A 25145-nucleotide genomic window follows, 5' to 3' on the forward strand; every position below is an offset into this window, starting at 1 on the left:
CAATTGAAACGCACAATGACTATACCACTTAGCTAAGAATTATGTGAATAATCAAGACAACAAACGTTGGGTAGTTAGATAGTTAATAGGAAAATATTCCAAATTAGCTCCATAATATCAACAGAAACATGGCAAACGTTGTTTATAATCAATCCTCAAGGTGTTTTTCAAATATCTATTCGATAATATATCCACCGGGACAATTAGTTTTTCAGTAGGACCGATTGGAACAATGGCTACCTCTGTGTTATACGGGAGAATCACTCTGGGAGCATCAGGTGACCACTTGCGCAATGTAGCCGCTTACGGGTATTCTTCAACATAAATGCGTAAAACTACGTCACAATGCTGTAGAAACCTTGGGGAATACGGAGAAAAAGTAATCTGGTTGATAGCCCATTCACTGCTCAATAGGGACGCATTGGAACGCAGCGCTTTCAAAACATGAGGCACTTCCGGATTGGATTTTTCTCAGGCGTTCGCCTGCAACATCAGTTTTGTTACATTGACAGACAATAGTTTCGCAGTTTTGGAAACTATAGAGTGTTTTCTATCCTAAGCTGTCAATTATATGCATATTCTAGCATCTTGTCCTGACCAAATATCCCGTTTACTACGGGAACATTATTCTTCCAAAAACTAAAATACTGCCCTCTAGTCACAAAAGGTTTTAAGGCACATGAAAGTTTACATGTTCCAAAAGCACCCCCCCCCAAAAAGTTGTTTCAATGGCTCTCCTGTGATGTATTAATGTGCGATATACACCTAGTTTCCTGAAACGAGTCCCAACAACTTCATTATGCTCTAAGGGATATTCATTGGTTTTTAGTTTTTTTTACCCTTCTACTAATAGGTGCATTTCTTTGCGAGGCATTGAAAAACCTCCCTGGTCTTTGTGATTTAATCTGCGTTTTGAAGTTCACTGCTCGACTGAGGGACCTGACAGATAATTGTTTTGTGCAGAGATGAGGTAGTCATAAAAAAATCTGGTTAAACACTATTATTGCACACAGAGTGAGTCCATACAATTTGTGTGACTTGTTAAGCACATTTGTACTCCTGAACTTATTTAGGCTTGCTATAACAATGAGGTTGAATACTTACTGACTCAAGACATTTCAGTTTTTCATTTGTAAAAAAAATGTTTTTTATATATAATTCCCTTTTGACATTATGGCGTATTGTCTGTGGGCCATTGACAAAACATCTCTATTTAATACATTTTAAATTCAGGCTGTAACACAACAACATTTGGAAAAAGTCAAGGGGTGTGAATACTTTCTGAAGGCACTGTATACAATACATTTCATAAGGCCTTTAGTTATGGCCTAGTTATCCTCAATATTGTGGTGTGACAATATTGTCTCATGAGGCACATCATACCTGCAAATCACAATACGGTAGTTGGTGAAGTGGTTAATAATACAGCCAGAGGGAGGATATCCAATATTTGTTTATATTTTATCAACTACAACCTGCATTCAGAATGACTGCTATGGTGAAAGATAAACAAGACTACCATAACCATCTAACTGGAACAACCATCATAGTAACGAATGCAATAAGTCCAACCCCCTACAACTTGGATTAGTTGTAAGTTATTTATCTTTGTATAGTATGAGATCAATTAATCAATGTGCACACAGAAACATTGTTCTTAAAACAAACCATTCTAAAAAGGGCCCACCCTGTCTTTTTCACTCTGAGAGAGTTCATGGAAATTAAATCAACACAGTCAAGTAACGACAACACATTTATTCACCAATCCCACTGGTGTTAACCCCACTAGAATCAACACTCGGACATAAAGTCTCAGTGTTAAGGTAAAAAGAGAGTTAACACATGCAAATTTGCTGTGGCATCCAGCTACAAATTGCTATCTACAAACGTTTACATAATCCCTCTCTCTCTCTCTGTCCGTACATGATAAAGGGCTCGATTCAATGCGCAGCGCGGAAGAACTGCTTTGTAGTGCGGTTAAAATGTAAAGGTAACTTCCTATTGAACCAACATAATAAGTGTTTACCGTGAATACAGTCTCTGTGAACATGGAAGCCTTGGCTTTTAAATATCAATCACACTATAATGCTGATCTTCTGCGCTTCTGATTGAATGAAGTTAAGAACAAGTTTTTATTTACAATGACAGCCTAGGAACTGCCTTGTTCAGGGGCAGAACTACAGAACTTTTACCTTGTCATCTCGGGGCCAGTAACCTTTTGGTTACTGCCCAACGCTCTAACCACTAGGCTACCTGCTGGTTACTGGCCCAACGCTCTAACCACTAGGCTACCTGCTGGTTACTGGCCCAACGCTCTAACCACTAGGCTACCTGCTGGTTACTGTTAACCACTGGCTACCTGCTGGTTAACGCTCTAACCACTAGGCTACCTGCTGGTTACTGGCCCAACGCTCTAACCACTAGGCTACCTGCTGGTTACTGGCCCAACGCTCTAACCACTAGGCTACCTGCTGGTTACTGGCCCAACGCTCTAACCACTAGGCTACCTGCTGGTTACTGGCCCAAACGCTCTAACCACTAGGCTACCTGCTGGTTACTGGCCCAACGCTCTAACCACTAGGCTACCTGCTGGTTACTGGCCCAACGCTCTAACCACTAGGCTACCTGCTGGTTACTGGCCCAACGCTCTAACCACTAGGCTACCTGCTGGTTACTGGCCCAACGCTCTAACCACTAGGCTACCTGCTGGTTACTGGCCCAACGCTCTAACCACTAGGCTACCTGCTGGTTACTGGCCCAACGCTCTAACCACTAGGCTACCTGCTGGTTACTGGCCCAACGCTCTAACCACTAGGCTACCTGCTGGTTACTGGCCCAACGCTCTAACCACTAGGCTACCTGCTGGTTACTGGCCCAACGCTCTAACCACTAGGCTACCTGCTGGTTACTGGCCCAACGCTCTAACCACTAGGCTACCTGCTGGTTACTGGCCCAACGCTCTAACCACTAGGCTACCTGCTGGTTACTGGTCCAACGCTCTAACCACTAGGCTACCTGCTGGTTACTGGCCCAATGCTCTAACCACTAGGCTACCTGCTGGTTACTGGCCCAACGCTCTAACCACTAGGCTACCTGCTGGTTACTGGCCCAACGCTCTAACCACTAAGCTACCTGCTGGTTACCTCGCCCAACGCTCTAACCACTAGGCTACCTGCTGGTTACTTCGCCCAACGCTCTAACCACTAGGCTACCTGCTGGTTACCTCGCCCAACGCTCTAACCACTAGGCTACCTGCATGCTGAAGTAGTTCCTGTGGGAGGCATTAAGATACCACTCAGTGCAATGTATTTTCTTTCCTTTCCTTCCTGCCTTTAATTCTGTCTTAATTCTGTCTTCTTTCTGTTTCCATCTCTCTTTTCCCCCTTTTGCTGCAGCGTCAGAGATGGTTTGTACCGTTACACTACATTGACCCTTCTTGTAGTTGTCATGACTGTGTCCTCGTGAATGGATTTGCATGTATTCAGTTTGACTCTGTTGTAACTAGTCTGCATACAGTCCATCAGTAAAACCAAGCATTTTGAAATGTCATTGAGTTGATGTTACATTTTCTAGTAAACAATGTGATTTAGAAAAAAATATAATTATTAACCTTGTTGGTTAAGGAAGCTTCACTTTTCTCAGTCAGTCTCTTTGATTTGATCATTCACTGCAACAATAATGGAAAATTAATTGAATAAATAACTAAGGCTGTCAAAGGATAGAAAAATGTAATCACAGGATTTGTTGTGATTAATTGCAAATTCAGAATTTGCTTAAACTGAGCTGTAGATTTATTTTTAATACAAAACCTATTATAAGAATATTGACGTCTTAATTTGGTCTAAAAAAATCTGGTAAATTGATTAAGCACACTTTCTTTAACCTCAATGTCAACTAGTTTTGACATCACATTGTTGTTTTTAGCTGTATAGATGTATTTTGAATGTTTTCAGGGAATTTTTGAACGCTTTCAGACAAAATAAATAGGGTTATTACCCTAAATGTACGTTAGTTGACTGATTTCCTCTGATAGCCCTATGAATAACACATCTGATCTAATGTTGTGTGTTCCTGGCTGTCAACAGTATTATCTTTGTTTTGTTACTGAAAATGTGTTATTGCTCGTAAAGCTACTTCATCATATTTGTATTACTTGTTGTTTCTGGAACAGTCTATCGTCACATGGTGTCAGATGTATTAAAAGTCCTGTAGTTATTATTTGTTACATCCATAGGTCCGACACAGATGCTGATGTGGTTTATGGTGTAGACTGTATATGAGGGTTTAACACTTCTTTGAAGGGATTTGGGTCAAAGCTTCCTCAGATCTTGTTATTTCTCTGAGAAGTGCTTAGGCAATCTAGATTTCATATCCCCTAACCATTACTTTGTGGACTTGGATGCCTGCTATTTTGGACCAAGCAATAATAAGAACTTGGGGCCAGTATGAATATATTTTACGGTGTTTTGGTTACAGCTCACCAAGGCTGTGTCTACACTTAGCACTTACATGCGATTTCTGCTATCAGAATACAAAGATCGCATTGAAAAGACTGGATGCATTGTGTGCTGAATTCTCCTCAGTCCTGACGCAATCAGGCTATCGAAAGAGTATACAGTGGGCGAGATCATCAGCACTCTGCCCACAAGTATCAAATTACATCAAATCACATGCGCCGAATACAACAATGTAGACCTTAACCAACAGTGCAGTTCACCAAGTATCCAGAAAACTTGTGTTTTGGGACCGAAAGGCACCATTTGTCATTAAACATGGGAGGAAATACGTTCCTAGGAACGTGTTTGCTGACTTCATGAATCCTATATTAGCATATTTTGAAAAATAGTCATGTTAACCTGTTTGCAATCTCTTTGGCTTTGCTAGCTAGCTTGCTGACTAGTTACAGAGGTTAGCTACAGTAGTTGGCTACTGCCATCAAGTTGTTGTTGTGCTATTATCAGATGCAGCCTGTTCTACCGTTTGCAGAATGCATACTGGCATTTGAATATACAGCGGGAAGAGGACACCGTGGACACAATGTGGACACCGTGGACACAATGTGGACACCGTGGACACAATGTGGACACCGTGGACACAATGTGGACACCGTGGACACAATGTGGACACCGTGGACACAATGTGGACACAGTGGACACAATGTGGACACAATGTGGACACATTTAACATGTAGCTGTAGTAGACTCATTACGTGCTTGGAACTGTCAAGTCTAGACACAGCTCAAAACTCAGCAATGTCTCTCTAAGGTTGTGGACATGGAGGAAGTGTAGTATTGATTATACCGACCACCTTCCTTTGACGTCTTTCTTCCTACAGAGACGTTTCAGATGGGATTCGTGTATTTTTCTAACAGCCGTTCTCCCCCTTGTTTTACAGGAGGGGTTCAAAATGGGACTAACCCTAGAGGCCACTGTCTTTTCTCTTGAGCCACTAGGCGGTCGCTGCTGATGCAAAGAAGACATGTTTGTGTTACATACTGTAAACTCATTTGTATTAAAAAACTGCCAGAATTGGGTCTACAGTCAAGATGTCAATGTTCTTCTAGTCCTTGAGGTTTATATGTATTTGCATATGAATTTGGTTTTAGAATATTCAAAAGGTAATATTCAAATCTGATAAAGAAAACACTATTTTTCTAAGAACTGATATGGGAAGGAGTATTTTTGAGACCCCTTGCTTTTACAGGCAACGAAGGATGTAAATAGTATGTCCAATGGTATACTCTGTGGCAGAGTTTTCATATACATCTTATGTTGTAGAATCTGCTTTATTGAATATACACCACTTAGATCAACGCTGTTATTTGTCTGTTAGATGTAATGACTTGCTCACCATCAACTCACAAGACACGGAAATGTAGTTGGTCTTGTATTACCACTCATGTACCTAACTCTCAGCTTGTCCTTAATTTGACCATTTGAAAATTTCCTCTGTTATTTTTACTCATTTTATTTTTAGTGTAATTAGTTCTGTTTTGACCTGACATTTTAACTGATTTAGTTGTATTGTCTCATTAAACATTTTAACAGGTGCATTTTACATATCGGTATGTATTGCCAGGGATTTACTTATGATACATGTCAGTGTTCTCTTGCACCAGAAAGCACTTTTGAAAACCTCTGTCAGTGCTTGTTCTTTTACTTTGCTGTTTCAGTTATTAAAGAAAACATTACTGCATCAGTTATCAACACTCAAAAATTATTGAAATGTGTTGGCGCTACAATTAAAACAATTAAAAAGTTATTCATTTTAAATGTAAAATTCTGGGGGGATCAAGTATTTTTGCTAACACTTTACATATAGTAATTTTTAAGTCCAGTTACAAAAGTGCAGTTACAAAAGTGCTATGTAACAAAGAGATATTACAATGTTACTAGTGTAATTACAGCATTACTGCACAGGTATAAGAAAACAGAAACTTAATGTAAATTGTTTGCATGTTGGATATTCTCAAGATGTACCTGCAGATATTCAACCATGGATCTCCACTGATGGTTAGGCTTTGATGGACTTATTCAGTAAGTCTGTTGCTTGGTGACATCATAATAACAGTAAGTAATACAAAATTAAAATAAAAGTTTTGTTGTCACATACACCAGACAGATGCAGTTAATTTGTGTTGTTTTACAGGGTCAGCCATAATTAGGGTTAAGTGCCTTGCTCAAGGACACATTAACAGATTTTCATGTTTTCGGCTCAGGTATTCAAACCAGCAACCTTTCGGTAACTGGCCCAAAGCTCGAACTACCTGTTTGAGTCGCTTGTTTACAAACTCATGAACCCTCCTGAGTTTTGATGACAACTTTATTGTATCCATTAGGACATTCTTTCTCTCTTGGCGTCCCGCTCAGTCACACAGATGCAACTGCAGCTAGTCAGTCTAATTACTGATGTAGAAGGTAATTCAGTCAGTTCTATGCAAGCTAGAAGCTGCTGTACCCTAACAATTACAAAGAGCTTGGGACGAGGAGAGTCTATTAAGAATGACAGAAGAAGGATACCGTGCCTTGCAAAAGTATTCACCTCACTTGGCGTTTTTCCTATTTTGTTGCATTGCAACCTGTAATTTAAATGGATTTTTATTTGGATTTCATGTAATGGACATAAACAATAGTCCAAATTGGTGAAGTGAAATTTAAAAAATGATACAAAAAATAAACAAAAGTGGTGCATCCATATGTTTTCACCCCCCTTTGCTCTGGAGCCCCTAAATAAGATCTGGTGCGACCAATTACCTTCAGAAGTCACATAATTGGTCAATTGTGACAAAGTGTCACATGATCTCAGTATATATACACCAGTTCTGAAAGGCCCCAGAGTCTGCAACATCATAAAGCAAGGTGCACTATGAAGACCAAGGAGCTCTCCAAACAGGTCAGGGACAACATTTTGGAGAAGTACAGATCAGGGTTGGGTTATAAAGACATCCCATGGAGCACCATTAAATCCATTGTAAAAAAAAAAGAATATGGCACCTCAACAAACCTGCCAAGAGAGTGCCGCCCACCAAATCTCACAGACCAGGCAAATAGGGCATAAATCAGAGAGGCAACAAAGAGACCAAAGATAGCCTTGAAGGAGCTGCAAATCTCCACAGCGGAGATTGGAGTATCTGTCCATAGGACCACTTTAAGCCGTACACTCCAGGGGCTTTACTCCAGCTGGGCTTTACGGAAGAGTGGTCAGAATAAAATAAGCAATCATGTTTGGTTTTTGCCAAAAGGCATGTGGGAGACTCCCCAATCATATGAAAGAAGGTACTCTGGTCAGATGAGACTAAAATTGAGCTTTTTGGCCATCAAGGCAAATGCTGTGTCTGGTGCAAATCCAAAACCTCTCATCACCCAGAGAATACCATCCCCACGGTGAAGCATGGTGGTGGCAGCATTATGCTTTGGGGACTGGGAAACTGGTCAGAATTGAAGGAATGATGCATGGCGCTAAATAGAGGGAAATTCTTTAGGGAAACCCATTTCAGTTTTCCAGAGATTTGAGACTGGGACGGAGGTTCACCTTCCAGCAGGACAATGACCCTAAGCATACTGCTAAAGCAAAACTTGAGTGGTTTAGGGGGAAACATTTAAATGTCTTGGAATGGCCTAGTCAAAGCCCAGACCTCAATGCATTTGAGAATCTGTGATGTGACTTAAAGATTGCTGTACACCAGCAGAACCCATCCAACATGAAGGAGCTGGAGCAGTTTTGCCTTGAAGAATGGGCAAACATCCCAGTGGCTAGATGTGCCAAGCTTATTGAGACATACCCCAAGAGACTTGCATCTGTAATTTCTGCAAAAGGTGGCTCTACAAAGTATTGACTTGGAGGGGTGAAGAGTTATGCACACTCAAGTTTTCCTTTGTTTTGTCTTATTTCTTGTTTGTTTCACAATAAAGAAATGTTTTGCATCTTCAGTGGTAGACATGTTGTGTAAATCAAATGATACAAATCCCCCCAAAATCCATTTTAATTCCAGGTTGTATGGCAACAAAATAAGAAAAATGCACAAGGGGATGAATACTAATGCAGGCCACTGTAGTTTCATTTTTGGATCCCTTCCATTGGTCATAACCTTTTGAGATGATCCCTTCTGTGTGCTGAAAAAGGGGAATGAAATGGACTGTTCTAGTTGTAAACATAAAAGATGACCAGCTTCCAGCTACATTCAATACAAAAGTCTTACTAATAAACAAAGAAACTTTGAAATGAAAACAGAACAAAATCTTTTCAATATTTATTTCAGTGGATGAAACTGACTTGGTTCCGGGATAGAATATCCTATTGATCTGCCTCTGAGATGGTCATAAGCAATCAGACCATTCTGCCACCAGAATATTTACAGTTTTGAAATATTTAATAAATACTATCATTATGGAAAGTGTCCTCAAACATTGGAATTAGAAAGTTGATTTAAGAAAAGCTTAACTAAAGAGAGACATAAATCAACATCACAATGGACATACTACCTGTATAATTACAAAGCTAAATACATGTTCAATTCACATGCAATGTGTCTTCTAACTACGCCAATATTTCCTGGAAATATTTATATATTTATCTGTGGAAACAAATTGCTTAGTAAATGCAGAAAGGCTCAGCTTTTCCCTAAAAAGGAGAACCTTAGCTAATTAATATGACAAAAAAAGAACTTTGGGGATAGACAAGCGTTTTGTTTAATTTGTTGCATAGCAAAAAATACATGAAGCAAATAGGCTTCGTCTCAAAAGGTTTCTATAAAACTAAGAGAATGTGACTTAAAGGGTTGACCGACATGCAGAAAAAACAACAACACACTTGTAGTGTTAAAAGGATCATATATTAAAAATATAACACATTCGTAGTGTTAAAATGATCATGATTTAAAAGATAATATGTAAAAGAAATGATCAGGAATTACAAACAAAGCTCACTAAGTGTTAAAATGACCAGGGCTAATTGAAAATTAAAGCAATTATTTAAAAAGACAATCACCACACACTGTGTACGAGACATTGATTCCACCTCTCCATTTTATTGGTAGTCTCTAACCCTCCCCTGTACTGTATATGGGAGAGGAACACTTACAGACAGCACCAAACCTGTGAACAGGGTTACACATCATCATGGCATCCCAGTTTGTGGAGACGAGGTAGCTAACACTGAGGAATCGACAGGTAGCTAACACTGAGAAATCCACTGGTATCTAACACTGAGGAATAAACAGTCTGGTTGGATCTTTAATTTGGATTCAATGGAGTCAGTTCAGAGCTAGGATAACTTGGATACAGAAATCAGTTATTTCAAACTGTTTTTCAGTTCTGGAAAAAAAGAACAATGTAATTTCCTCAATAGCACCATAAATGTTCATTTTACATTGAAAACTGTTGTGGTATAAACATAAATGAAAGAAATGATGTAAAACATTAAGAGCTTAGGAGATCTTAGTGGTGGAATAAACCATTGTAGTTACATTATTTAATAAACTGGGTGGTTTGAGTCCTGAATGCTGATTGCTATCAGATCGTATACCACGGGTGTAACAAAGCATTTCTTTTTACTGCTCTAATAAGTTTGGAAACCAGTTTATAAAAGCAATAAGGCACCTTGGGGCGTACTGCCAAGAACAGCCCTTAGCCGTGGTATATAGGCCATATACCACACCCCCTCGTGCCTTATTGCTTAAGTAGAATGGTGTTCTCATCTTACAAACAGCAGTTATTGACTATATATATTTTTAAGTATTCATATTTATCAAGGACACACGGCAGCTTTTCATCTTTTATGCATAACATCAAATAGAGTATCAATGGATTGGATCTTTGTACCTTTATAGATGAAATATCATTTCTGAAAACTAATTTCTAATTGGCTTGAAGGGCATTCTAGAGCAAGCATTATTTCTCTATATGCACGGTATATCAGCAAGGTTGAACTCAATGGCTTTTGTTCATTCTTACATGTTCTATGTTTGAGCTGGTTTTGAAAGCAAAAAGTCTAATTGAAAAAACTATTGGCATTGTTGAATTGGATTTTCATAATAACAAGCTAGTTGATTGGCTAAACTAGCAAGTATTTTTGTTTGGTTACCAAGGCAACTACTGTAGCTGTCTAGTAAACTTTCTGGCTACTTCAGTGGATGTTGAACACATTTCTACCTGCAAATGAACACATTTCAAGAGGTAAATGTGTTTAAATTTTAGCCTTGGTATAATAGGGATAATCAATTCTGAGCTATATGCAACTCAGAGGAAGGCTAGTTCCACTCTGCTAGACCATCATGGAACACAGCTTCCACGTTGTTCATTATTTTCCAGAGAACCCATAGCCCCTCGTTGATTATCCCTTACATAATGTATTTGTCAAAATTCAAGCAAAGTTTCTAAATGTTGCTTACTTGATCTTTGTTTCCCCCAAACATTCATCTAACATACACAGGGCGAAAACATATCAACTATGATGGGGAATGGTTGGAAAGGCACAATAAATATCTTGCCACGAGGCGAGAATAGTCCGCAGTACTTGTATGTACAAGGCTGATCGCGTCAGCTGATAGTTCAAGAGTCTCAGGATTGTCTTCAATGTGTCCCTGTTGTTGTTGTAATTTAAAGGAAGCAAACAGAGCCAATATCGATACCAAACTCCTGATCTGAACCACCAATGTCCACAGGGGCCATATCCATGATGGGAAGTCTGGCTGTTTTCTGTGTCCTGTACTCAAACACGGTCTTGCCCCAGTTACCATTGGATTGCTGTAAAGAGAAAGACATGGGAAAGGTTCAGTAAGTCAATATACCACAAACCTCTGAGGTGCCTAATTGCTATTATAAACTGGCTACCAATGTAGTTAGAGCAGCAAAAATAAATATTATGTCATACCAGTGGTATATGGTCTGATATACCACGGCTGTCAGCCAATCAGCATTCAGGGCTTTACCCACCCAGTTTATATATATATATGTATGTATATACTGTATAATATAATAATATGACTCACTCCACAACTGTCCTCCACCACGGTGTATCTGAAGCGGCTGTTCCCCTCTGCTTTGAGCTCCAGGTCATTGGACCCCTTGAGGATGACAGCTTTCTTCAGGTTCCCAGTCGACTCGTCCTTGTAGCCCACTGTGTTCTTGCAGTGGTAGGTAATGGTCTGAGAAGCCTCTTTGGAAAGCAGACGAATGAACGTCATCTGAACCGTGACAGAGTTGGCCGGCTGGTCTTTGTTACCATAGGTGAACTGTGAATGCACAAAAAGAGAAAACAAACAAGTTGGAAAATTGCCACCATTTGATGAACTCACATTTTAGATTAAACTACATGTAAATGTGTTATCAACAGTTATTGGTAATGTTGTTATTTATCTATGTACAGGTAACATTTACATAGCACATATTATCAGTGACGGTAAAATGTGTCTGTTGCTAGATTTATAAAATTACCAGCCGTGGTCAATCTTGCTTTACAAGTATTTTCCCTCAGCAATAACCCACTACCATATAAAATACTTGCATCCTATAATTACGGGTGGAATTGGGTAGGAATGCATAGGAGCAGAATTCCCTCAGACTTCTGAAATGTAACATTTTAGGGGGAACATTTTGAATGCCCAGTGATCCAGCAGTTCCTGGAGTTGTTTTCCAACCTGAGTCATAGAAAAATATGAGTATTACAGGGTAGAAACATTGTTCTTACTTGCTGTCCTCTATTGATGTCCGCTCCAAACCACACAGGCTTATTCCTTGAGGTGCTCCACCACACTTTGCGAGGTATGCTGGCGGGATTGGCTGAGATGCACGTCTCTCCCGTCTCCATATTACAATGTACTTTGATAGCATCCTCTGAGCTTCCTTGGTTTGGATCGACCCAGTATTCACCTGGAACAGAGAAGGAGAACATTGTCCCACAATTGTCACATTCAAAATAAATAGCAAATATTTACTCATGAATTAGATCCCATCTGCCAGACTATTGGCTACTTTTACATGGGAGATATTTCAAATGTGAGTTAGAAAACGTGGCGACATCAGGGGTAGAAGTACTGCCAAAATAAGATTAATGAGACATGCTCTGAATACCTAATAACTACAAAAAAAACACCATAATGATGATTTTTGATGTGTAGTACATCCCACCTCATGGAAACAACAACTCACCGCTCTTCTTCAGTGGGTAGCACTGCTTCAAGTCCTCACAGGTCCTAGCCGGGTGCTTCCTGCTGCCGTCGGGGCTTTTCATGCTGTCGATCTGGCTGCTGAGGGCCTTCAGAGTGGCCTGGACACCTGGGTCCAGCTGCTGGGTGGCATTGCTGTTGGGCAAAGCCTCATCCTCATTGAACTCGGGAGGGGAAGGGGGGCCGTCATCGTAGTCTTGCATGGCGCCAAACAGGTCATCCATGGCAGCTGTGGGGGGGCCGGGAGGGCCGGGGAGACCAGTGGGGCCTGGCTCTCCAGGAGGTCCCTGGAAACCACAGAGTAATGGTAAGTAATAGTGTTTTATTTAAGTATGAACAAATGATGTGTCTTAACATTATGTGCCAAATGATCATGATGTTTTGATCACAAATTGTAATGTATTCAAGGTCTATTCAAGGTTTAAAAGGTCTTCTAAAATGTGTAATGTCCACCTAAAAATGTCAGACATGAATTGCCCAACCCTGACAAAAATATCCATCAATTATATAATGATTTTCCTGCCCGTGAGAAACTGGTCAAATTAAGATAGAGCATGATTGGTGAAATGACCCTCATATCAACATGCCTCAGGTCCGATTTCGCCACTAATTCCACGTGTTCCAGGAGGTCCCATTGGTCCAGGCTGGCCGATGTACCCTTCTTTTCCTGGGGGTCCAACTGGTCCAGAGGGTCCCTATCATAACATACCATATTAAAGATACATTTTAATGAGTCACGAAATTCAACTTGGTTAACAGTATGGAACATCATAGAACAGTGTCCTGTATGGTTCGTACTCTCTGTCCACTCGGTCCGACGATTCCTGATGCTCCCTGCTCTCCTGTTGTACCCTATAAAAATAAATACAAAATGTAATATCAAGACAGATAGTACTTTAATGGGTATACATTCTACTCAGTAACAGATACTGTATGTATTGATTTGACGTACCGGTGGTCCGGGTAAACCTTGTAAACCAGTGAATCCCCTGTGTCCCTTCTGTCCTCTATCTCCGTGGTCTCCCAGGTCACCCTTATCACCTCTGGGTCCTTGTGGTCCCTGTTGTTTAGGAGGACACCGTGCAGTCACAATTTTTATGGGAAATCCAATGAAAAACCAAGAAAGCTAATTTTTTGTTTGTGATTGTGTTGTCATGCAAATGAGTTCTGACATGAGTCTAGTAGTTTTAACCATCACATACTGGGTAATAATTTCTGTGAATGCTCGCAGGAAATCAAATGACTTGGATTTCTATTAGGATATCAAATACATGTTTAAGATAAATTGGTGGTATAGTCATTCAAGTCAAATGAAATGATAACCTTCGATTTTTTGATTATGCATCTGTTGATAATGGTCTTACCGTTAACCCTCTCTTTCCTGTTGAACCGGGGGGACCATTTGGTCCTCTGGAACCCTGTGTTTGAATAAGACCACAGCATGACTTAGTCAGATACTGTATATTAGTAACTGGGTTCAAATGCCTTCTGTTTCATTTTTCTGTATTTCAAATTATTGTTTGGATACCCTTATTTACTATTTAGTATGTATTGATTTTTATTCTTTTTTAAATATTAAAAATATATATTATTATTTATTTATTAGTATTAAAAATCATTCACTCTTTATGCGATGCAAACTGCCGAGAACACCGCAAGAAGAATTATCACTGAATTATCCCAGTGAATTATTGTAATGTTTGTTTGTTTGGGTCAATTTGACACAAAAATAAAATGTCATTCATTTCATTCAGTAACATGTACACATTACCATGACCCTTTCCTTTCATCTTATCTCACCGTGGGATGCTCATGTATTGGCAGGGAAAGTCCAGCATTAATGAAAAGGGCATTTTACGTACAGCGTCTCCTCTCTTTCCAGAACCACCAGTGGCACCAACTGGACCCGGAGTTCCAGGTTGTCCCGGGGTCCCGATCAGTCCCTCTGGACCATGGTCCCCTCTCTCTCCCTGTGAGGGTCATCAGAACCAGAACCATTTCATTGCCACGCCTAAAAAGGTTGAAAATCATTTGTCTTGCTGTTACAGCACAGTTGGTCAATGGGAGACGTTCTGGACACAGTATTGAAAATGAAAAGTGTTCAGCTCCTTCCTACCCTTTGACCAATGACTCCAGCTTTGCCTGGTGGTCCATCAGATCCAGCATGACCCTGGAGGAAAGTAAATATTGTGATTAACTACTGTATTCTCCATACACTCCATACAAGAGAAGTTATGCTTTTTTAAAATGGGATAAACTTGTTTTCTAGAGTGCTCTGCTTTGTTTTTGCCCATTTAGCATCGTTCACACCCTCTTAAGCCGTAGCCCCACCCATCTCTATAAGTATTCACATGTAAAGGCATGAGTCAGCATTGCATTGTCCTCCAGGAAGTAGTTTCTCCCCCCCCCCATTATCTCAGCCAATCATGGAGACTGCCTTTCTCCCTACATACCGTAGCTCAGTGTTTTCTCCTTGGCTAAACTAGGCTCATAATTTATTATTTTTATTATTATTTACTGCTCCAATTAAGTTTGAAATTAAGGCACATAAATGTCCATATGTTTAAGAAGGCATTTATGCAAAAAATGTAATACAAAATATATAAAATAAAAAAAATGTATGGCCCTACTGTGAAGTAGGAAATAGGGTCAAATGCCTATGATCCTGAATCCGGACACAAATGGTGACTTGTGAAGTAAAGACTTTTGTTCAGGCAAAAAAGTGTAAGGGTCAACTTACATCGGGACCAGGATCGCCACGGGGTCCGTTGGCACCAGGAGAACCGACCGGGCCAGGGGGACCTTTGTCTCCCCCAGGTCCTGCAGTCCCCTGTTTCCCTGGAGGACCCTACAAACACCACAGAGGAACCATGAGGGGCACTGCAATGTACATGCAATGTAGAAGCAGTTCATATTGTGGCCACACGTGTGATCCAAATCAATACACACCGCTGGTCCTGGAAGTCCCAGCATTCCACGCTCTCCCCTCTGACCAGGAAGACCCACAATGCCTCTCTGTCCTGTTGTTCCGGCGGGACCTGGAGGCCCATCAGGACCCTGTGGGAACAAACCCAGGTGGAGTTTATATTGACTGGATATTGTGCTGTACCAGGGTTGTGGTCAGTCCAATTCAACATGACTCAAACTGGTAATTCAGTTCATCAATTGGATGTTTCCTGATATTTTGGTTGATAATTATTTTTCTTATTCCAATGCAAATCCTGACTGAATGAAGTGGATAAATTGTATTATACAGCAATGTGTTAATTAAGAATTAAAGCACGAGGGGGTGTGGTATATGGCCAATATTCCACGGCTAAGGGCTGTTCGTAGGCATGACGCAACGTGGAGACAGCCCTTAGCCGTGGTATATAGTCCATATACTACAAACCTCCAAAGGTGCCTTATTGCTATTATAAACTGGTTACCAATGTAATTAGAGCTATAGAAAATACATATTTTGTCATACCCGTGGTAGACGGTCTGATATAGCACGGCTGTCAACCAATCAGCATTCAGGGCTCGAACCACCCAGTTTACAATGTCCAATCAATTCCTGAGGTTTATATTTTTGTTCTAGCCCTTTATGAATACACCCAATTGAACTTATCAATGGCTTAGTGATGTGCATCACCTGAGATTTTCCCAGGAACCGATTGAGAAACATTTATATTCATTGATAGTTTACCGTGGGTCCGTCCTCCCCAGAGTCTCCCTTGTCTCCTGGGCCTCCGGCTGGTCCTGGGGGGCCTCTTTCTCCTTGTCTTCCAGGGGATCCATTCTCTCCACGAAGGCCAGGAGGACCCTCCTTCCCAGGGGGACCAAGGGGTCCGGCCTCTCCAATGGGACCCTGTCACAAACATCATTTGTTGTTATTGTTGTTTATCTCTCTGAGAATAATGTGAACTGCATTCACAATAGCTGGTAAGTGGTTATCATTAAAGTATTACATTCCAGTGGCATATTGAAATGATAGCCGATGGCTACTTCCGAAATTGGTACATTTAATCAATCTAACCAAAAGTGGTTTGGTGATGACTTACAGTTGAGCCTGGTGGTCCAACCCTGCCTGCAGATCCAGGGAAACCAGTGGGGCCCTACGAGTGAAAAGATGAGAAGATCCACATGATTACTGTTCATTACATGTTTATATACTCTCTGAACTCTATGTGTCAATACCTGGACACTATCATGTCAAAGTCCCCAGAGACTGATCAAAATATAAAACATGAACTTACAGGTGCACCCTGGGTTCCTCTGCCGCCCTTCAGTCCAGCCACACCAACAATACCCTACGGAGAGATGAAGATTGTTGTATGAGATTGTTCCTCCTGATCTGTTGTCTAAGTGAGACAATGTAGCACAAGAGAATGTGACATGTTTACTCACAGGAGGTCCGTGGGATCCAGATAAGCCCTGAGGCCCTGGAGAACCAGCGTCACCCTTCTGACCTGGCTCTCCGGGCTCCCCCTTGACTCCTGGTTGACCATCAGGACCCTGTATAAGAATAATAGGAAAATAAGAGCTGGAAACATCCCGAAGGCCCTACTTTTTGACAACACAAAAGGAGGTGTAATAATATGCTACATACAAGGGGTGTGTCAAATCCTGGAGTCCACCTGTGGTGAATTCAATTGATTGGACATGATTTGGAAAGGCACACCTGTCTATATAAGGTCCCACAGTTGACAGTGCATGTCAGAGCAAAAACCAAGCGATGAGGTTGAAGGAATTGTCCATAGAGCTCTGAGACAGGATTGTGTTGAGGCACAGATCTGGGAAAGGGTACGAAAAAATGTCTGCAGCATTGAAGAATCCCAAGAACTCAGTGGCCTCATCATTTCTTAAATAGAAGAAGTTTGGAACCACCAAGACTCATCCTAAAGCTGACCGCCTGCCCAAACTGAGCAATCGGGGGAGAAGGGCCTTGGTCAGGGAGGTACCCAAGAACCCAATGGTCAACCCAGAAGGAAAGCCTGTATTTTACTAGGCAAGTCAGTTAAGAACAAATTCTTATTTTCAATAACAGCCTAGGAACATTGGGTTAACTGCCTTGTTCAGAGGCAGAATGACAGATTTTTACCTTGTCAGCTCAGGGATTAATTCTTGCAATCTTTTGGTTACAAGTCCAACGCTCTAACCACTAGGCTAACACTCGCCTTTATGGTAGGGTGGCCAGACGGAAGCCACTCCTCAGGAAAAGGCACACATGACAGTTTACCAAAAGGCACCTAAAGGACTCTCAGACCACAAGAAACAAGATTATCTGGTCTGATGAAACCCAGATTGAAGTCTTTGGCGTGAATGCAAGCATCGTCTGGAGGAAATCTGGCACAATCCCTAAGATGAAGCATGGTGGTGGCAGTGGCAGGGACTGGGAGACTTTTCGGGACTGAGGGAAAGATGAACTGAGCAATGTTCACAGAGATCCTTGATGAAAACCCGATCCAGAGCACTCATGACCTCCGACTGGGGCGAGGGTTCACTTTACAACAGGACAACGACCCTAAGCACACATCCAAGACAACGCAGGAGTGGCTTTGGGACAAGTCTCTAATTGTCCTTGTGTGGCCCAGCCAGAGCTCAGACTTGAACCTGATCGAACATCTCTGGAGAGACCTGAAAATAGCTGTGCAGCGATGCTCCCCGTCCAACCTGACAGAGGTTGAGAGGATCCTCACAGAAGAATGGGAGAAAAAACCCAAAATGCCGGTGTGCCAAGCTTGTAGCGTCATACCCAAGAAGACTCGAGGCTGTAATTGCTGCCAAAGGTGCTTCAACAAAGGACTGAGTAAAGGGTCTGAATACTTATGTAAATGTGATATTTCCGTTTTCAAAAATGTCTAAATACCAGTTTTGTCTTTGTTGTTATAGGGTATTGTGTGTAGATTGATGATGGAAAATAACACTAAGGCTGTAATGAACGAAAATGTGGAAAAAGTCAAGGGGTCTGAATAGTTTACGAATACGCTGTATGATATACAGTATGACATGAATTATTATAATTGCGTTATTTACATCTGTAAATAAAAAGCACTCTATAAATGTAACGTATTATTATTATTAGTAGTAGTGGTATTAATATTAGTATTAGTACGATGCTAAGACAATCAATTTAATGTCATCTCATAGGCATCATTGGTTACAGTAATTAAGAATGACTTACGGGTGGCCCACCAAACCCAACAGGACCAATAGGACCAGGTTCACCACGGTTTCCCTGGTGGAACAGGATACAAACAGATCATAATGCCATAACTGCTGATATGATAATTTCCAGGTACATGTGTCACTGTATGGTTTTATACTGAATGTCAGGTTGTCCACTCACAGGCATCGCTCTTGATCCATGAGGTCCAGGAGGGCCTTTAGGTCCAGCTTCTCCCTGCAATTACAACAAGTTCCAGTTGTTCTCGTGTCACAACAAAATAATAGCTAACTAAAAGATTCTAGCTTTTGGCAAAATGTGTATTTACCTTTTCACCGCTGGGTCCATGGGGTCCAGGTGGGCCGAGAGGACCAGGAAGACCCTGTGGTGAGAAAAGGTCGTGTTAAACGAAATACATTCATCCATTTTGTGACTTTGTACAATTAAATGAGCAGACATATTTCTCTGACAGAACATGCAGCTACATGTTTCCGAGCTGACTCCTACTGTAATACTACACTGTAGAATAACTCATCCCTTATAAGGAAGTGTGTGTGTTGTTGTTGTTTTATAACCCCACAGTACAGATAAGCATGGCTCGCCAACTGTTTGAATAAGCTTGGTAAGCACCTGGGGCTACTGTAGCACCTTTCAAATAAGAACATCTGGTATCTGTCTTCACATGATCAAAGCACAAAACTGTTTGTCTTAGGTCAAAATAAGAAATAACACAATGCCTCTTTGTGTTGTATTATTAAAGCGAAAGATAAAATGCACGTGTAAATTTGACTTACTCTTGCGCCATCGTTTCCAGGTGTACCTTCCGATCCCTTCTCTCCACTTGTTCCCTACAATGAGAATGTCACATATCAGAATCAGATGGATAATACTATTCTCATGTTATTATAATGATTTACTTGCTTTAACTACCAACATCTACTGTACTCTTCCAAGGGTCCACACAAATCACAGTAGAAAACAATCATACACATTCAGTAGACAGAAACAAGGATACACTGTCTCCCTAGACAGGATATTATAAGATAAGGAGATGAATACACCGTCTCCCTAGACAGGATACTGTAAGATAAGGAGATAAGCAAGCAGTGTGTGAATACTTACTCTGTCACCTTTAGGCCCAGGAGGACCAGAGATCCCTCTCTCACCAGGCATCCCCTGAAGACCAGGAGGTCCTAGGTCACCAATTCCACCGTGAGGTCCAGGACTACCCTTTGGGGAAAAAAACAATGGGATCAGTCTCATATTTGCGGCTTCAAAGATCCCATTCACATAATCCTCCGTTGAGGTTCCACATGACATCTCTATGCATAGACAAAAAATACCTTTGGTCCATCGGGTCCTGGTGCTCCGGGGATTCCTTTGGGTCCAGCTAAACCGTGAGGTCCGAGTTCTCCTCTCTCTCCTGGGATTCCACGTTCTCCCTGTTTAAACACAGAACAGGTGTCAGTCACACAACATACAATGTATATGTGTGTCTGGTGCAATAATACATGGTATATACAGTATGTTCAATATATTCCAATATATATTTCTATTAGTAAGATGGTAAACGTACCCTTGGTCCAATTTGACCCACAGCACCTCCTTCTCCGGGGATACCCTAAACAAGACAAATAAAGTCAATCTATAACGTCATGATATCATACAATGAGGATTGCATCCCATAAAACAGAGGGTCTATTTATCTTATTAGAGATATACTTCAGCTAACTCAGACTGTGCAAGTGCTCAGTTGCTAGAGCATGGAGCTTTGCAACGTCAGGATTGTGGTTTCGATTCCCCCTGGGGTCAACTATGCATAGAATGTATGCATGCATGAGTGCTTTGGATTTTTTTTGAAAGAGTCTGGTAAATGCCATATACTGTATATGATATAATATCATTCATCAAACTCACCAGATCACCTGGTTTTCCTGACTCTCCAGGGGGGCCTGGTGGTCCAGGTAATCCCTGAAACACAACAGCATATACACTTCAGATGACAACAACAGTGCGCAGTTGGTTCAATCCCATATGTGACAAGCTTTGCTGACACTTTCAGTAATCAGCCAATGCTATCTTGTTCACCGTTCTTAATGCCATTGGTAAAAAAATGTATGATAACTCACCTGGAAGCCGTTCACACCGGGAGGTCCCTGTTCTCCTCTGTCACCAGCCACACCCTTCAGACAAACAGTTTACAGAACATTTTCACTCAATCGTTAATCAAGATGAGTATATTGTGATACAGCATACTTTGAAATGAGATTGGTAATGTCTATACCAGAATGCTACTAGATAGGAGTCATGATAATCAGAGACAAACAGGTGACTTACCAGAGGTCCAGCGGGACCTGCAGGGCCAACCTCCCCATCTTTCCCAGGAGGACCCTAGAAAGGAAGTCATCATTAGTGATCGTCCTCATAAACACAATTGTTTCTGAAAACACGTACAAAGACAGATGTAATTTAGCGCTCACTCTTTGTCCTGCCACTCCTGGAGATCCTTGTTCACCTGTCTTCCCTGGATCTCCCTTTGGGTTGAAAAGACAAGGGCTCATTTTTATTTTTTTATTTCACCTTTATTTAATGATTTGATTCAAGAGAACATGAGGAGATAGGACAAGTTTGATAGCAAGAAGATTAGAACTTTTAAAGTTCCTTACGTTAAAGCCCTTTGGTCCAGGAGTTCCCATGGTTCCTGCAGGACCTCTGGTTCCAATAGATCCTGCTGGTCCTGGGCGGCCATCTTCTCCTGCTGGGCCCTTCAGACAGAGGACACAAGCACAACACTTACCTCTGGCTGTTCATTCAGTGTTACGACATCTGACGCCAATGGTCAAACCTCGAAAAGAGGTATTGTCCACTCACTGATTGTCTGAAAAATAGACCCTGTCGCTCTAAGCTTGTTGGTATATCAGTGAAATAATTGATTTAAGAACACTTGTTGGAGCTGTGGCAATCGCTGAGTGCATTAGCTTCTTCTCTGCAGTTTAAAAAAAAGTTGTATTAACTTGGATGTGTGTAAAGAGTCTTTTTTTCCACCTATGGTCAACCTTACCAGTGGTCCTGGCTTGCCCTCCGCTCCCTGGACTCCTGGGGTACCAGTCAGACCCTATAAAACAACAGACAAGGTTATGAGCTTCAGAAACAAAGATCCACAATATGTGGTACACCAAGACAGATTCCCATCAGCATCAGGTTTTTTTGTTGTTGATATAAATATGGGATATAAGTTAACGAGGGAAACTTGGAAAGCTAGATGATGTCTTCACATTACCCTTGCGCCTGGGAGACCTGGTTCGCCAGTGCGCCCTGGATCGCCTCCTGAACCTTTAGGCCCAGATATGCCAGATGGTCCACGATCTCCTTGTGCACCCTTCAGGAGAAACAGTATAGTGAGTTAGGTTTGGGCTTGGGGCTCCAGTCCTTAGAATCCGGACTAATGACCACATGGTTTAGCTGTAATAGATCTCTGATCATCTGTCTGTACCTTCGGTCCAGGTAATCCATCAGCACCGGGAAAACCTCGGTTACCAGGTGACCCCTGTAATACACATGCCCATCAATATATGAAATGAAGACACATAGAATATACAGGTACCAAGATTACAATCTATGAAACAATATACATTTGTCTGCACAGGGTTGAGGACATATTCATGGTGAATGAACTGAGGTAAATGAGAATGGAGGGCTGAAATTAATCCTGAGAAGTCTGAATTTACAGTCACTGACCTAAATCCTTACAATCTAGAGGTGTTCAGTAGTAGAGAGGCCAACGGTAGACTCACCCTCTCACCAACAGGACCCAGTGGTCCTAATGAACCAGAGTCACCACGATTTCCTCTTTTTCCCTCCTCACCCTGGGGCCCAATCACTCCTTGGGAACCAGGGGGACCCTAGGAATCAAAACAAACTTTATTCAAAATGTGTTTAACTTTATCTCAATAAACTTGACATTCAACCTTCTTAATACAGTCTGTACCAGGTATGACAGTGTCTCTCTTTCATCCAATGTGGAATAATGTACATTTAGACAACCAAGTATTGTAATATATTACAATCACTGTATATAAAGTAATCTGTGAAAAGGTCACATTATTTGGGCTTACAGGTTCTCCTTTGGGTCCGCCCTCTCCTTTGTACCCAGGAACACCAACATCTCCCTGAAACAAAGACGTGAGATGCATCAGTATATCACAAGTCACATTTTATTATATATATTATAATGCATCATAAAAATGAAAAACAAAATCCCCATTCCCTTGTCAAACAGTCAAAACAACTATTTTGCAGTAAAAGTACATTGCTTAGAAGGCGCTCTGGGCCATTTCCTCTGTGCTTTGGTAAAGGCCAAAGTAACACAGAGCGATGTTTATGTCTAGAGCATGCATGTCATAACATTGATAGTGTATTTATACATGTTTAAGGAACATGAATGTCTGGACCTCGCAAGAGTAGAAAAAAAAACTTTTATCCAAAGTAAAAAGAGGCCACATTACCAGTTGACCTTTGATCCCAGGCTGTCCAGTGCTTCCCTGAGGTCCGGGTGGACCGTGGGGTCCGAGGTGACCCCCGGGACCCTGCACACCCATGGTACCCTACAAAACAACAGGAGCATCTTTAAATACACACCAATCTTGATCATATATATCTTTAAATACTCTAGGTATACTATGTGAAATTACACTTAAAGTTGTTTAACTTCAAATTATTTTCTTGGTAATTAGGAGTACTAGATTAATGATAATATACATACCACTGGACCCTTAGTACCTGGGCCACCGTCAGTTCCTGAAGGACCCTAGAAATAGCAAATTTGTCATGTTAATAAAATCTTAAGTGCATTGCCAAAATCCATTGTGCATATGAGAATGTTAAAGGCCCAGTGCAGTCAAAAACGTGATTCCCTGTGTGTGTGTGTGTGTGTGTGTGTGTGTGTGTGTGTGTGTGTGTGTGTGTGTGTGTGTGTGTGTGTGTGTGTGTGTGTGTGTGTGTGTGTGTGTGTGTGTGTGTGTGTGTGTGTGTGTGTGTGTGTGTGTGTGTGTGTGTGTGTGTGTGTGTATATATATATATATATTACCACACTATGAGGTTGGGATTATACTGTGAATGTGTGGAAATTGTGACAATGCCCTTTTAGCGTAATAGCTGTTTGAAAAGACCCTCCGCAAATGTCAGCCTGTTTTGATGAGATGGAGTTTTGGTCTCGTGACATCACCAGGCGACAAATTAAGAAATAGACCAATAAGAAAGAGAGTTCCAAACCTCTCTGCCAATAACAACTAGTTTTCAGTTTTCCCCTCCCTGCTCAGACCACTCCGAGCCAGTCTTAGCAAAATTGAGAAAGTACTCATTGCTAAGAAGCTATTTTTGTTTCTTTTTGACAATATTAAGTGAAAACAATTAGAGTACAGTATTTAATTGTTACCCAGAAATGACTTGTTATTGAGATCAAGATGGCTGCATTGAACCTTCAATAAATAGAGTAGGTGTTAGAAATAAGAGCCGTACTTGTAGGCCAATTGCCCCTGCCCTGCCTTGGTGTCCTGTCTCACCCCTCTGGCCCTGTTGCCCCTCGGGGCCCCTCACTCCTGTGGCACCCGGTTGGCCCTGGAAAAGGGAAACAGAAATCCTCAATGAGTCCATTTTATCTACATAGCCCTGCATAAACGTATTAGCTAGCAATATCTGTTGCTAGGTTACATATAACATGATGTATACAACATTACATATACAACCTCTGAAGTCTCAATTCGTATCGTATAGATTTGAATATGGATTAAATACTTAGTGTTCTACTTGACAGTCTACTTGCCTTCATTCCTGGAATTCCTGGATATCCTGGGGGACCATTGATACCTAATGGACCCTGCAAGCATAAAACCAGAAAAGTGCATTTATTCATCGCTGAAAAGCTTTAATATGCTAGTAGCAACTCCAGTGTGTTGAGTAATATGATAGTAGCAACTCTAGTGTGTTTAGTAATATGATAGTAGCAACTCCAGTGTGTTGAGTAATATGATAGTAGCAACTCCAGTGTGTTGAGTAATATGATAGTAGCAACTCCAGTGTGTTGAGTTGATAGTAGTAATAGTGTGTTGAGTAATATGATAGTAGCAACTCCAGTGTGTTGAGTAATATGCTAGTAGCAACTCCAGTGTGTTGAGTAATATGATAGTAGCAACTCCAGTGTGTTGAGTAATATGCTAGTAGCAACTCCAGTGTGTTGAGTAATATGATAGTAGCAACTCCAGTGTGTTGAGTAATATGATAGTAGCAACTCCAGTGTGTTGAGTAATATGCTAGTAGCAACTCCAGTGTGTTGA

General features: G+C 41.1%; 2 protein-coding genes across 8 annotated transcripts in view; one reads left to right on the top strand and one right to left on the bottom strand.

Annotated features, from left to right (window-relative positions):
- Positions 1-6196, top strand: part of LOC124044239 (PTB domain-containing engulfment adapter protein 1-like) — a 182668-nt gene extending 176472 nt beyond the window's left edge. For 5 of the 7 annotated variants that reach the window (XM_046363841.1, XM_046363844.1, XM_046363842.1 and 2 more), the window contains one exon: positions 3396-5385. In XM_046363841.1, the coding sequence (XP_046219797.1) occupies positions 3396-3527 (132 nt within the window). In that variant the 3' untranslated portion in view covers positions 3528-5385. The other 2 variants (XM_046363840.1, XM_046363845.1) reach the window with 1 other exon arrangement.
- Positions 6197-9171: 2975 nt separating this feature from the next.
- The window catches only part of LOC124044240 (collagen alpha-2(V) chain-like), a 57734-nt gene continuing 41760 nt past the window's right edge, over positions 9172-25145 (bottom strand). The window contains exons 17-53 of the mRNA XM_046363847.1: positions 24635-24688; positions 24331-24429; positions 23576-23620; positions 23319-23417; positions 22929-22982; positions 22608-22715; positions 22307-22360; positions 22094-22192; positions 21875-21928; positions 21480-21578; positions 21294-21347; positions 21151-21204; positions 20943-20996; positions 20731-20784; positions 20390-20434; positions 20157-20255; positions 19936-20043; positions 19608-19661; positions 19142-19195; positions 18997-19050; positions 18832-18885; positions 17055-17162; positions 16904-16957; positions 16709-16762; positions 16354-16515; positions 15615-15722; positions 15406-15513; positions 14782-14835; positions 14528-14635; positions 14030-14083; positions 13618-13725; positions 13464-13517; positions 13253-13360; positions 12649-12952; positions 12188-12369; positions 11490-11732; positions 9172-11244 (exon numbers count right to left, since the gene is read on the bottom strand). Of these exons, the coding sequence (XP_046219803.1) occupies positions 11098-11244; positions 11490-11732; positions 12188-12369; positions 12649-12952; positions 13253-13360; positions 13464-13517; positions 13618-13725; positions 14030-14083; positions 14528-14635; positions 14782-14835; positions 15406-15513; positions 15615-15722; positions 16354-16515; positions 16709-16762; positions 16904-16957; positions 17055-17162; positions 18832-18885; positions 18997-19050; positions 19142-19195; positions 19608-19661; positions 19936-20043; positions 20157-20255; positions 20390-20434; positions 20731-20784; positions 20943-20996; positions 21151-21204; positions 21294-21347; positions 21480-21578; positions 21875-21928; positions 22094-22192; positions 22307-22360; positions 22608-22715; positions 22929-22982; positions 23319-23417; positions 23576-23620; positions 24331-24429; positions 24635-24688 (3405 nt within the window). The 3' untranslated portion in view covers positions 9172-11097. The remainder of the gene's footprint in view (positions 11245-11489; positions 11733-12187; positions 12370-12648; positions 12953-13252; positions 13361-13463; positions 13518-13617; positions 13726-14029; positions 14084-14527; positions 14636-14781; positions 14836-15405; positions 15514-15614; positions 15723-16353; positions 16516-16708; positions 16763-16903; positions 16958-17054; positions 17163-18831; positions 18886-18996; positions 19051-19141; positions 19196-19607; positions 19662-19935; positions 20044-20156; positions 20256-20389; positions 20435-20730; positions 20785-20942; positions 20997-21150; positions 21205-21293; positions 21348-21479; positions 21579-21874; positions 21929-22093; positions 22193-22306; positions 22361-22607; positions 22716-22928; positions 22983-23318; positions 23418-23575; positions 23621-24330; positions 24430-24634; positions 24689-25145) is intronic.

This window comes from Oncorhynchus gorbuscha, linkage group LG09 (assembly GCF_021184085.1).
Source record: "Oncorhynchus gorbuscha isolate QuinsamMale2020 ecotype Even-year linkage group LG09, OgorEven_v1.0, whole genome shotgun sequence".
Taxonomy (NCBI): Eukaryota; Metazoa; Chordata; class Actinopteri; order Salmoniformes; family Salmonidae; genus Oncorhynchus; species Oncorhynchus gorbuscha.